Source organism: Prionailurus viverrinus, chromosome A3 (assembly GCF_022837055.1).
Source record: "Prionailurus viverrinus isolate Anna chromosome A3, UM_Priviv_1.0, whole genome shotgun sequence".
Taxonomy (NCBI): domain Eukaryota; kingdom Metazoa; phylum Chordata; class Mammalia; order Carnivora; family Felidae; genus Prionailurus; species Prionailurus viverrinus.
In genome coordinates, this window is record NC_062563.1 from 86,936,850 (window position 1) to 86,950,629 (window position 13,780).

The 13,780-nt window shown below is 38.4% G+C and overlaps 1 protein-coding gene across 2 annotated transcripts in view; it reads right to left on the reverse strand.

The window, feature by feature from the left end:
• The window catches only part of GFPT1 (glutamine--fructose-6-phosphate transaminase 1), a 56,808-nt gene that overhangs the window by 22,632 nt on the left and 20,396 nt on the right, over positions 1 to 13,780 (reverse strand). For both annotated transcript variants that reach the window (XM_047852594.1, XM_047852592.1), the window contains exons 6-11: positions 11,569 to 11,703; positions 9,596 to 9,657; positions 8,919 to 8,998; positions 5,307 to 5,412; positions 3,214 to 3,377; positions 2,227 to 2,322 (exon numbers count right to left, since the gene is read on the reverse strand). In XM_047852594.1, coding sequence (XP_047708550.1) covers positions 2,227 to 2,322; positions 3,214 to 3,377; positions 5,307 to 5,412; positions 8,919 to 8,998; positions 9,596 to 9,657; positions 11,569 to 11,703 — 643 coding nt within the window. The remainder of the gene's footprint in view (positions 1 to 2,226; positions 2,323 to 3,213; positions 3,378 to 5,306; positions 5,413 to 8,918; positions 8,999 to 9,595; positions 9,658 to 11,568; positions 11,704 to 13,780) is intronic.

Sequence of the window (13,780 nt, forward strand, 5' to 3'; positions counted from 1 at the left end):
TGAATTAAATCTTTTCCCCGATCTTCCTTCCATAAATACCATAAGGCGGTCCTTACTGCGACACTCCCAGTCCTTCCAGTGCAACCACCTTTAACAGCCCCACGCTGGCAGACGCAGCTCCCGTTGCTCCCCTCTCCTTCCCCTCGCTTCACCCTGGATGGAACAACACCTGAACTGGTGACTGCTTTTCGGCCTCTCGTCCCTCCAGTGCACACTGCAGACTGGTACCCAGTTCAATCCAGTGAAGCTCTATCACCCTGGTTTCTAAGCCTCCTGCTAGCTCTACAACTTCTACACGAAGCGGTCCCCCTGCACCTCCCACTTTAGAGCATTCCAGGCCCCCCTTGGCAGCTCCTCCCACCTTCTTTCCCGGACTTAATGTTCCTTACTCTGCACTCTGCTTCAAGTGTTAGATGTGGACAACTGGACTACACGTTATTCCGCCAACAGCTTGCTGATGGTTTTCCACTATCTCCCCTTCAGCTAATGCTGTTCTTTCCAACTGCAAGGCTCCCACGTCATCTCCACCTATTTAAACCTTTCAGATCTTTCAAACTCGTGCCTGCCTGCTTCATGAGGCCTTCCCTGGCCCCAAAGCCCCTAGCCACAGACTGATTCATTCTCTACTCCTAATTCAACATTAAACTTTGTTTCTAATGCCAGGTATCCTATTTACCTTTCTTTAAATACTAATATATTCACTCCGCTTCTAGATTTATAAAAACCTCGAAGAGGAGACCATATTAGAAATAATTTCCCTATAGTCCCTGTTATGTTCAGCATGGTGTCCTGAACACAGATGTTGAGTTTATAATTCAGCTTCAACAAATCTCTCCTGTTGAGAAAGTCTGACGCTGCTCAGAAAAAATAAAAAAATAAAAAAATAAAAAAATACAGAGACAGCATTTACTCAGAGAATTCAATCAATTAACAGGACACAGCATAAAGAAGACACTTAATACCGTCCATATGACACACGGATTTGGGAACAGATCTTTTGCACACTAGCTATTATTTCTCAAAAACTAATTAATGCTAAGAAGCTTAGCCCAGTTGGCTTGTTAAACTGTTTACTAAACTGTCATGATGAACGAGCAGTGTTCCAAAAATGTGATTTCACAATAAATAGTTTATCTTCTGACCACAGAGAGTCCATCTCAAACTCATCTATGCAAGGTGTGCACACTCGTGTGACACAAGGTCCAGACAGAGTGTCCAGAAATACGACCACCAGAGTGGCACTCTCAGCTCTATCTTAAACAGGCAGGAAGGTACAGGTTTTCTCAAAAGGCATTAAGCAGACACCCGGAAAACCTGTGAGGAAGTTCACACCTTCACTCATCTAGAAACTGGTAAGAGAAAATCTAGGCTGAGCACATACATGTAAGCTTCCCAACGAGAGGAGAACCAGTGCCCAGAACAGTCCTTGGTATATGGCAAGTGCCCATTAAAGGTTTTCTGAAGTGGAAGGAAGTTCAATGTTTTTAATTATACACTAGAGGACTCCCCCTCCCCACCCCCCCGCAGGAAATTCACCCTAATACTCTTTTAACTGACAACTTTCAAATGTGACTTTCCAGCCATTTGTTTTTACATTTTTTATAACCACCTTATTGAGATGTCACATACCATAATATCTCCCTTTTAAAGTATACAAATAGTGGGTTTTAGTATATTCCCAGTTGTGCAACCATCACCACTACCTAATTTTAGAACATTTCATCACCTGCCCCAAACCCCATCCCCATTAGCAGTCATTCTCCACCCCCTCCCCTCAGCCTCTGGCAACCATTAGTTATTATCTCCCCTGTTTTATTGTGGTAAAACACACAGAACATAAATTTAACATTTTAACATTTTTTAAGGATTCAGTTTAGAGGCATTAAGCACATTCACACTGTTGTGCAACCATCACCGCCATCCATCTCCAGAACTTTTTCATCTTCCCAAACTGGAACTCTGTACGCATTAAGTAACAACTCCCTCTTTGTCCACTCTCCCTGCCCCTGGTAACCACTAACCTACCACCTGTCTCTATGAATCTGACTATTCTAGGTATATCTCCTATCAGTGGAATAATACACTGAAGGACTTTTGAAGGATGATTGGACTCCACTGATGGCTGTAGTCACAGTTTTCTATAAAGCTATAAAGGACAATGAACTTTCAGGCTGCCAATGTCAAGCCCCACAGAAGACTCCGAAATAATAACTCGCATGTAGTTACCAGTATAGTCGTCAAAGTTGACTCTTCCTCTCATCGTGTTTACGACGGACTCTGGCTGCTCAAAAATTTCCTTCTGCATAAATGAACTGAAGTTGCCTAAAGTAATATAAATTACATCATTAAAATAACAAATTTGTACACAACTAAAAGTCTGCCTCCTGTAACATCATCTTAGTAAATGAAAAGAGGGCTCATGCATTAGAGTACAATATTCACATATGACATTTTACCCTATGTGAAGAAAAATAAGCAAGTAAGGAGGAAAACTCACTTTATTAACTTCATACCTAAAATATGCAGTGAGAGCAAAACAGGGAGTGGGAAGCTTAAGTTTTAGAGTCAGATCTAGGTTTAAATCATGGTTCTATCCTTTACCACCTAAATGGCTCTGGGGAAATTCTTTATAAAGTAAGAACAGCAACTACTTCACAGCATTGTCATGTGGATTAATATAGGAAAGACCCGACATATAGCAGTTAGGCAATAAACGTTAGCATTTATCCCACCTCGACCCCATGACAAAGGAGGAGAATAAAAACCACGATGGCAATAATCATTAACAGTTAACAAGAGCAAACAGTACGTAGGGCTCACTAAGCATGTCAGGCACTATTCTGAAGGCTTTACATAAACTAATCCTCAAAACAACCTTAACAAGGTAGGTCCTATTTTCCTCCTTCTGTAAAAGAGAAAACTGAAGCACAGAGAGAATAAGAGAGGAATAAAGAACAGAACACAAACTATGCTTATGAAGTATCTTAAAAATATCAAGAACCATTTCAATGACCAATCCGTGTTTTTAACATCAAAAACAACAAACCATGAATTAGTTTGAAGGACAACTACTTTAAGACCAGCAGATAATTTTCCAAAGAAACATCCCTTTCCCTGGTGTTATCCCCTCACTCATCATGTGGAAGGTTTCAGTCAACACCGTGTCTCCTTCCCATTAAGAACACCAAGCTATAACACGACAAAAACTTTCACCCTTCATGATCTGCTGGAGTTCCATCTGGAGGGTTTGCACAGCTCGTCCAGGGTGATCTCCTGCAGTTCGTTTAATTCGATGGATAGAAAGACGGCCGTCCACCACCGCTGCAACATCATCGTCTTCAAGAAAGATGACGCGATTGGTATGTTCTATGACAGCACTATAAAATGTTCAAGGAGATAATACAATCAACAATCAAGGATTATTATTACAAATAAAACTATCATCAAGACACAGAAACCATGGTTAAAATACAAACCTATCATCCTGGAGTATCTCTGTTAACTTTCTGGTTACCAAGGCCATTCCCTACAGGGCAGTGGGCAGTTAACTAGGGACAATGAATAAAAGGATCTCTGTGCAACACCCTAAACCAAATTAAATTAGATCAGATCAGAAAGCATGGCTATTTCTTCCTCATTCTATCACCAAATCCTCCAATTTTAACTCCTAAATATTTTTCAAAGCTTCTATGTCCACCACCACAAACCAGTTCAAGCTACCATCAGCTCTTGGCTAGACCACCATAGGAACCTGCTAACTTATCCAACCACATGCCCTCTAATCTCCCTCCATCTGTTTTCCATTTCTGCCAAAATGAATGTCAAAAGGCAACTCCAACCAAGATTTCTCCCTTTTTTGTTTGTTCTCCCAACAAAACACTTGATGGCTTCCCTTTGGCTCTTCAGAAAACCACAAAGCACAAAGCATGACCCCACTTTCTTCTCCAGCCTCCACTCCCACCAAACTTCCTCTTTCTATGCCAGCCACTGCTGGCTACCCATCCTGAGTTCTCACATACTGATCAATTCACAGAAAGTGAATGTTCTTCCCTCTACCTCACCTCTTCACCTAATCGACTGCTAATATGTTTTTATCTCTCAAGTGTCATTCCCTTACAGAAATTTACTCATAGGAGTGTAAGTCACCCTGGTATAGGCATTCTGTAGCTCTTGTCACAGGTGGAATTCTACACTTGTGTGACTGATTAAAATTTGTCTCCTCCAATAAGAAAGAGCTCCTTAAGGACAAGTTGTGTGTGTGTGTGTGTGTGTGTGTGTGTGTGTATGTGTTTAAGGATTATTTTATTTATTTATTTTTATTTTCTTTTATTTTTTGAATATCTCCACACCCAACATAGGACTCAAATTCACAAACCCGAAATCCGGAGTCGAATGCTCCACCGAATGAGCCAGCCAGGCACCCATGGGACAAGTATATTTTTATTTTTACTCACCATTATCTCCTAAGCCTACCACATGGCTTTGCTCAGAGTGTTCAATAGGAGTGTCTGAGCGAACGACAAAAGGATAAGCTTCTGCAATTTCTAGTTTAAGCCATAACTGTCAAGTCTGACCAACCTACTTAATGACAACAATGAAGCATCCCAGCACTAACTAACCACCTGCAAAAATTAGGCAACGGTGAACCTTGTTCCCCCACTGAGACAATGCATTCCCGGCATGATCTAACCTGCGACCTATCTCATCGTTAGATCCCCTTAGGGCACAACAAATGACTCCAAATACTTGTTGGCAATGTGAACAATTCTGCTTTATCCTCATCACTATTGGTATTCCGTTTATAAATGCATCTAAGCATCCCACAGTATTTTTCACTCAAAATGTCTTAGTCTAGTACTATTTCTTTTATAAAAGTGATTACAATCTGTATTACTTCTGAATTAAAAAGGTGAGTGTCCTTATTGGACTAAAACTACAGCAGTTTAGCAACTATACTGTAACTGGTGGGACACTAACCCATTCTATTCTAAATTCCAACCTAAAATCTCTCCTCCCTGTAAGACCTGGCTAAGGCTCCAAAAAGAAGACGAAAAATATACAAGATATCAGTTAATATGCTAGAACAAGTCTCAAGTACTGTTATCTTTTCTTGGAAAACTGACCTACATGCTTTGAATTGAGAGAAAAAATTTTCTTAGGATGCCCATTTCTAAAAAGGGCACCTATATTTCCCTAATTGACAAAATTCTCTTACACAGCATAACGAGATATATACAAAATGGCTTCTGGTTTCTGTAACATGAAAAGTTTTGCTAAGATTCTCTGAATCAAGGAAGGAAGTTCACCTTGCATCAGATGCAAAGTAATATTCCACTGCTTTTTCTTCAACAGGGAAAAGGCAAGTTGTGCTGTCCACACGAGAGAGATTACAGCTTCCTTTCTTGTCCTTCCCTAGAGCACAGAGGTAACACAATCAGCAAACATGTAGATCATGGCCAATATAGAAATACACATAATTTTCTTCAAAATCAACAAAAAAACATAGCAACACAAAATAATTTCAGCAATTTAAAAATGCTAGGTAGGTCACCTTATTTCCATGCAATAAGCCAACAAGAACAGACAAAAAGTGTAGAGTGAAATAGCAACTATCAAAGAGAGCGTGGCAGATAAGTGTTACATTACAAATGTTTTAACTGTTTCTTTTCCAGGTAAAGGGCAAATAATTCACTAATATCACTAACTCTTTTTTTTTAATCAAAAGTATATATAGGCCTAATCTTAATTTAACCTTATACATAACTTGACAGAATACATGTAAGTTTGTGTACCTAAACTTATCATAAAAATTACATTAAAAATGTCAAAATTATGCAATGAAAAATAAAGTGAAGACTAGTGGCACACTAATTTTTACTATCTGATAACAAAACTTCTCTAGGTTTTAAAAGTCAGCATAACAAATCAGGTTGCAGTCTACACTAATTCTGATTTTAAAACAAAGATACTTAAAACTCTCTAACCATGGTATACCATACATAGCACCTACTGCTAAGGACTGGAAATATTATAAAACCAGAATCTCTTCTTTCTTAAAATTGGATTTTCTTACATTTCTTGTAAGTCAGGATAAAATACGATCCTTCTGCAATAATAATATACTTTTTTTTAAGAGATACAAGTTTATTGAATACACTAAAAAGGACCAGTGGGCAGGACAGCAAAGGAGAGACTAGCTGCCTGCAAGAATATCCTTTTAAATCTAGAACTTTAGAATTATGGCATCTCTACTTAACATGTCAAGTCGTGAATGAATTTTTTTTCCTTTTTGCCCATTCGCAACTAAAGTCAAAACTGGAAAGCAAAGTGAAGTCTGACACATTAGAAAGACTTTTTTTAAAAATCACATAAATTAAAATCTATATTAATGTCAGAGAGACAAAAAAAGCACCTTTACCTGAGATCAGGACATACCAGACCTTATAACCTACGGACACAACGGCCAGAGGACACTATAAATATACCTGCAAAAATTCATATTGTGTCTGTCGTCTAAAATGCATGTCTATAAAAGACTTGCTTATAATTATTCTTAGAAATGCACATCCAGGAGTGCCTGGGTGTTCAGTCAGTTAAGCATCCAACTCTTGGTTTCGGCTCAGGTCATGATCTTGTGGTTTCGTGGGTTCAAGCCCCACATCAGGCTCTGCACTGGCAGCATGGAGCCTGCTTGAGATTCTTTCTCTCCCTCTCTCTCTGCCTCTCCCCAACTCGTGTTCTCTCTCAAAAAATAAACTTAAAAAAAATTTTGTAAAAATGTACACCCAAAGTTCTCCACAATCCATGCTTATTTGGTGTGTTTCAGACGTGAAAATAAAACAGCCCTTTCCATCCAAATTCAACAGGAAAAAGATATTACACTTTAAAAAATACGTGTAAGGTGACATCCTAGAAAAAGTAATGCTACAGAAGGGTAAAGCAGATTGGTGTTTGCCAAGGGCTGGGAATGGGAACAAGGAAGGGCTGGCTACTGAGCTACAGCTGGAGGGAACTTTCACAGGACAGGATTGCTCTACACTTTGGTTGTGGTGGTTATACAACCATTGGCACTTGACAAAACTCATGAAACTGCACATCAAAAAGAATGAATTTTACTGGTGTAAAAAAAGTGAATCAAAAAACACACAGAAGGATAGCCCAGCACCTACATTTTCAAAATAAATACAACCAGTTTTGGTTATAAAATGCCCTAAAGGCATCAAGTTTCACTATACTCCTTCTCCAAATGTCATTCTTTGAGTGACAAGGCATATTTAATTATATTATTTAGAAGGATTTAAGATAGCATTGCCTATTTAAATGAAAAAAACATTTACCACTTGATACCTATACAACTGTTACAATCTATAAAATGTTTTGCCATATAATTATCTCATCTGATTTGAGTGGCACACAATTATGACCATTCCCTTTATTTTGTCCATCGTTACACCTGGAGAAAATAGCAAAAGCCTAAAAGCCATCCCGTGTTCTCCCCTTTACACAGCCTCTTCAATAAGGGCTAAACTCTTTAAATGAAACCTTGCTGAGCCACACGTTATCTACATACTAGTAACCAGAGAAATAAAGGTCACTAAAATACAATGCCTGATCTTAAATACAATGTCTCATGATAAGTTTCTCATCTAACTTCTTAAGACCTTAGCCAATGTTTTCCCGTTATTTCTAAAAGCAGTCTAAGAAAATGTGCAAGATAATAACACAAAGGTAATGTATACAGGAGCAGGATTATTAACAGAAATCTGCAACTCTGGATCCAAAATTCTATACCCTCATTGGTAAACTAGTTTTTCTTCCGAAAAGGGAAGGAGAGGGAGGAGAATGTAAGAAGAAATCCTACCATTTCAAGGTCGAAGGCTATTTAAGGAAGTAACTTTCTGCTTTAGATAAAAAAGCTAAAGCAGCCACTATCTAAAGATGAAGAGGTTTAGAGTCCTTTGCTATTTTTTTTCAAGAAACCAAGAATTATACATTAATAATATGGGTTTCAATTTTCCGAATTTACCACTCCCTATCTTTTACATGGAAAGCTATTAACAAGTAAATGAAAAGAGCATGCCATTTTGGGGGTCTAATTATATCAATAAAATGATCCATAGTTTGTATGGCTGAAAGTCCTATAAAAAAATAATAAACTTCAAACATAAACAATAAAAAAGACTCCAATTTCAAACAAAGCAATCAAGATGTTGAATATAAATCTAAAAGTAAAGTGTCATGCATAAAATAAAGACCATTTAAACATAATTTTATGAGAAGTTAGGATACAGTATTCAAATAACTACCACTGAATTCAATCTACAATAGCCTAACACACAATGCTCTTTTCTCAATGTAAGCATCTTACTTATAATAATGTATCTTACATGATTTCAACTTAAAACAAAAAAATAAATTTTATAATTTCAATCTCAGAAATTTTAAAGAAACAAATTATTAAAAGCAGTTTTCTAAATGCCAAAAGCAGACAGACAAAATATACTCTGCAAATTAGAAAAATGTCAAAATATGTTTCCCCATTAAAAAAAGCACATTTTTAGAGGCCCAGCACATTCATTCACTCCAAGAACAAAGAATTAGTAAAGAATGAACAAAAGAGGGTAAGATTCCTCCCCATCCATGCAGAGTGCATTTCCCACCTCTTTCTCTCTGTGATCCCCACCGTGAGAATTTTGATCCAATCTGAGTCCTAGCTAAGGATATACAACAGAAAAAAATTCTACTCGTCAGAGAAATTACAACAACAAATCCTTTTCATGTCTAGACAGAACTACATATACATATGTGTGGATCTAACCAAAGAGGCATTCATTTCAATTTAATGGAAACAATTCTTTATATCTACTACACTCAATTTATACAGTTTCCTCATGGCATTATGTAAGATTAATTTTTACCTGTTCTGTAGAGAATCGGAATGTGATCAGTAGAGAGTTTATGTTCACTTCGTACACCAATCAAGAGAGGGCTACCTCGTCTGTTGGTGCAAAATTAAGACAGAATTAAGCCATTTTCATAAATAATGCAGTGATACAAATTTTAATGAGCCAACATTCTTCAAGTAATGTTTAAACTATGCCTCCAGGCTCGACTTCAGGTATAACAAAAGCACAGCATAAACAGAATTTGCAAATATTAGGGCTTCTCACTGTTCTAAAAAGAACATCATGATCAGGCCTAAATATCCTGACAAAAGTAGTGATAGTACAATTCTCTAGGAATCTGTTTAGGATGTATGCTTCCAAAAAATAGGGAAAGTTAAAGTTGGGGGCCTGAAATTAGAGAATATTCAATATCCAAATTCACAAAGTAACCACAGTGTCCCACTAGAGACAAAAGGCCAGTTAAAAATGCCAAAATATATTTGCTTTGTGAAGGGGTTCTGTGAAATGGAAGAGTGGTGAAAAATGGATAAGGAAGGGCATATGAAAATAAACATCGACATATGGCATGCAGATCTAGGAAAGGGCAAGTCTTTACAGTAAAGGTTAACCGTCATGTACAGAGAATACACTTATAATTCAAATGTTTCAAAATGCATACAATCATTAGTCATTATTAAATCTGCATGTACCTCGTGCCAACTGCTTGGCCAGGAAAATGAACACTTTTAAATACCAGTGCAAAAGCACCTTCCTATAAAGAAAAAAAATAATTAGCGATATTTATTACAATCAATTACCAATATGTGAAATGCCTAAAACATACTGGCTTCAGCACAGAAATTTTTTGTTCACATGCTGCTCTTTTTAAAGTTAAAAACAAGTCTAAATTTTAGGTAGACACTCATTCCTGAGCCTTGGTGTATCCAAGACACTTTTTAACCAAGCCCACTCTTGAAATACACTCAGTAGATAGTAGCTCCAAAACAGACTATTACTTAAAACACTATTTTAACACACTGCCAACACTTTTCAATAGATACATCCTATCTCGGATGTTAGAGTGCAAAGAGGAGAGAATTAGAAAAGACCCCTAGCTCAATATCCAAAAACATTCTCTGGTCCAGTGATTTTATACCACTGTTAACCTCCATGCTTGTTGACCTTGTTACTAGAGATAAAAATATACACAACCACAATCATTAACATGCACACCATACCACTCCCTCAATCCAATCTCCTCAGGGACAGGACCTAAGGAATTCAGGAGTGAATAAAGAAGGAACAGGAGGTAGGAGAGATAAGGGACCACCACAGAACACAAACTGGGTTATATAATGAATAGAAACAAGAAAAGGCTGGAAAGGCACAGTACTCTGTCTTGAGTAAAGAGAAGGAACAAGCCTCTATTTTCTCCATCTTCCTGACTCCTCCTTTTGTTGCAGACATCATAAGATTTGGGTAGAAGGAGGAAGTGAGGGCTGGACCTTCAGAGAAAAGTGAAGGGCTTTTAAATGAGAAAGCTAGAGTTATGAGTGGGGAGGACAGTAATCCCTATGCCTTTGGATTTTTGTGGGTCTCTGATATCCTTAATCTTTAACTAGGACAACTGAGACGGGATCAAAAAGAATGCCATTTTTTTTTTTTTTCTTAAGCTGGGAAATACTTTTCTATAGTGTTACAAGGCCAAGGAAAAATCCCCATAAGGAAAAACACAGAATTGACTATACTGGCTCAGAGACATGCAGACATTATACCAGAACAGAGTGTGCATTTCACTGAAGCTACCCTTGTGCTAAGTTACTGACTGAGAAGAACATTTGAGTGAGTAGGAAGAAAGTGATGAACCCCTGAATGCATCTATTGTGTACATGTTTGTGTGTGGTATCTATGGGTTCGTGTGTTTTTAGAAAAACTCTTTGATTTTGCATTATTTTTAATTCTCATGACACAGACTACTGAAAAAGTAGAGTTTTAAGTGTGTGGGAAGGGAGTGGTCAGTCAGAGTCCCTCGAAATTATTCAAGTTGAAGAGCACCTTCGGTGGCTCAGTCAGTTAAGTGTCTGACTTTTGATCTCGGCTCAGGACATGATCTCATGGTTCGTTGAGATCAAGCCCCATGTTGGGCTCTGCGATGACAGTGGAACCTGCTTGGGATTCTCTGTCTCCATTCTCTCTGTGCCTCTCTCTCTCTCTCAAAATAAATAAACTTTAAAAAAAAAACAAAAAACATTCTCAAGTTGAATAGTAATATATATATGGGAAATAAAAGCCAAAAATACTTAAGAAATTAGCACAGTTCCTGCTTATCTTAAGAGTTTGTGATAATGCTGGTGATAATCTTAAAAAGCATGGTTTAGGGGCGTCCAACTCTTGATTTTGGCTCAGGTCATGACCTCACCGTTTGTTGAGATAGAGCCCCGCATTGGGCTTTGTGTTCATAGCACAGAGCCTGCTTGGGATTCTCTTCCCTCTCCCTCTGTCCCTCTCCTGAGCTTACTCTCTCTCTCCTCGCTCTCTCAAAATAAATAAACAAATACATTTTTTAAAAAACTTAAAACTTATAGTTTAGGAGCACCTCACTGGATCAGTCTGTAGAGCATACGACTCTTGATCTAGGGATTATAGTTAAAGCCATCTTAAAGAAAAAAGTGTGGTTTAATACCAATTGTTGGATAACTCTCTCCACCAACGTAGTAAAACTGATGTCTTGACTTTCCCGGTTGTCATACATGTACTTAACAAGCTTGGCAATTGTCTCTGTGTCTGTTTCAGATTCAAAATCATAGCCTTTGCTTTCCTGTAATTAGAAAGGAAAAAAATTGACACATTTAAGAAAATGTTCACGATATCCAAATCTTTTCTACAGAATTTTTTTCCTCAAAAATTTCACTAACCAACTTCTAATATTTTTTGACCACCATTTCCCATTATCCATTGTTCAAAATGAAGGTCACCATCTAAGTATAGCAAACCCAAAATAGTGAAGTATTTTGTGCAACTGAATATGTGCTTTTAATTATATATACTTATATATGCCACATATAAATTAAGAAAATTATAGGGGCACCCAGGTGGCCAGTTAAGCTTCCGACTCTTGATTTCGACTCAGGTCGTGATCTCACGGTTCATGAGACTGAGCCCCACATCAGGCTCCACACTGTCAGATTCTCTTTCGATTTTCTCTCTCCCCCTGCTCCTGCTCTCTCAAAATAATTTTTGAGATTTTTTTTTTTTAATTTTTTTTTTAACGTTTATTTATTTTTGAGACAGAGAGAGGGGCGCCTGGGTGGCGCAGTCGGTTAAGCGTCCGACTTCAGCCAGGTCACGATCTCGCCGTCCGTGAGTTCGAGCCCCGCGTCGGGCTCTGGGGTGATGGCTCAGAGCCTGGAGCCTGTTTCGAGCCCCGCGTCGGGCTCTGGGCTGATGATGGCTCAGAGCCTGGAGCCTGTTTCCGATTCTGTGTCTCCCTCTCTCTCTGCCCCTCCCCCGTTCATGCTCTGTCTCTCTCTGTCCCAAAAATAAAAAATAAACGTTGAAAAAAAAAATTAAAAAAAAAAAAAAAAAAAAGAGACAGAGAGAGACAGAGCATGAATGGGGGAGGGGCAGAGAGAGAGGGAGACACAGAATCGGAAGCAGGCTCCAGGCTCTGAGCCATCAGCCCAGAGCCTGACGCGGGGCTCGAACTCACGGACTGCGAGATCATGACCTGAGGGGAAGTCGGACGCTTAACTGACTGAGCCACCCAGGCGCCCCGAGATTTTAAATAATTAAATAATTTTAAATAATAACTTTTATTTTATATAATTAAATTTTAAATAATTAAAATATTTTGGAATATATAACACCCACAAAACAGTAATTCCATAATGACTATAATGATTCTTTCTTGGGTAATGATACCACACTATCCAATACAATAGCCATTAGCTATATGTGGCTATTTAAATTTAAACTAATTAAAATGAGGGGTGCATGGTGGCTCAGTCAACTGAGCTTCTGACTTTGGCTCAGGTCATGACCTCACAGTTCATGGGTTCCAGCCCCATGTAGGGCTCTGAGCTGACAGCTCAGAACTGTCCTCGGATACTCTGTCTCCCTCTCTACCCCTCCCTCCCTCCCTCGCTCTCTCTCTCTCTCTCCCTCCCTCAAAAATAAACATTAAAAAAAATTTTTTTAACTGATTAAAATGAAGTAACATTTTAAATTTGGATCTTCAGTCATACCAGCTCAATAACCACATGTGGACAGTGGCTACTACATTGGATAGCTCAGATACAGGCTTCTAACACTGCAGAAAAGTTCAACTGGACAGCCCCAAGAGGCACTCATGAAGGTCATCATCATGAACAATATTATACAGTACATGGCTATTTAGGGCATAGAACCTTCATTTAATCTGTCCTAATTCTTCTTATATACCCTGAAGCTTTTAAAAATGCCAAACAATGGGGCTCTTGGGTAGCTCAGTCGGTTAAGCATCTGACTTCGGTTCAGGTCATGATCTTACAGTTTGTGAGTCTGAGCCCTGCGTCGGGCTCTGTGCTGACAACTCAAAACCTGGAGCCTGCTTCACATTCTGTGTCTCTCTCTCTCTGCCCCTTCCCCTGTCTCTCGTGCTCTGTCTCTCTCCCTCTCTCTCTCTCTCTCTAAAATAAACACTGAAAAAAAATTAAAAAATAAAATAATTATTTTTAAAGTAATTATTTGTAAAGTAATTATTTGTCATTCACATAAGAAACAAAAATATTCCACTATCACAAAGAAAAGTCCAGTAAGCCACCAAACCCTTGTAGCCATCTTGGGAATTACTTGATCATACCAAGATGGTGCTGCTGCAACCCCAACAAATAAACTCACTGCTCTCAAAGCCTGGT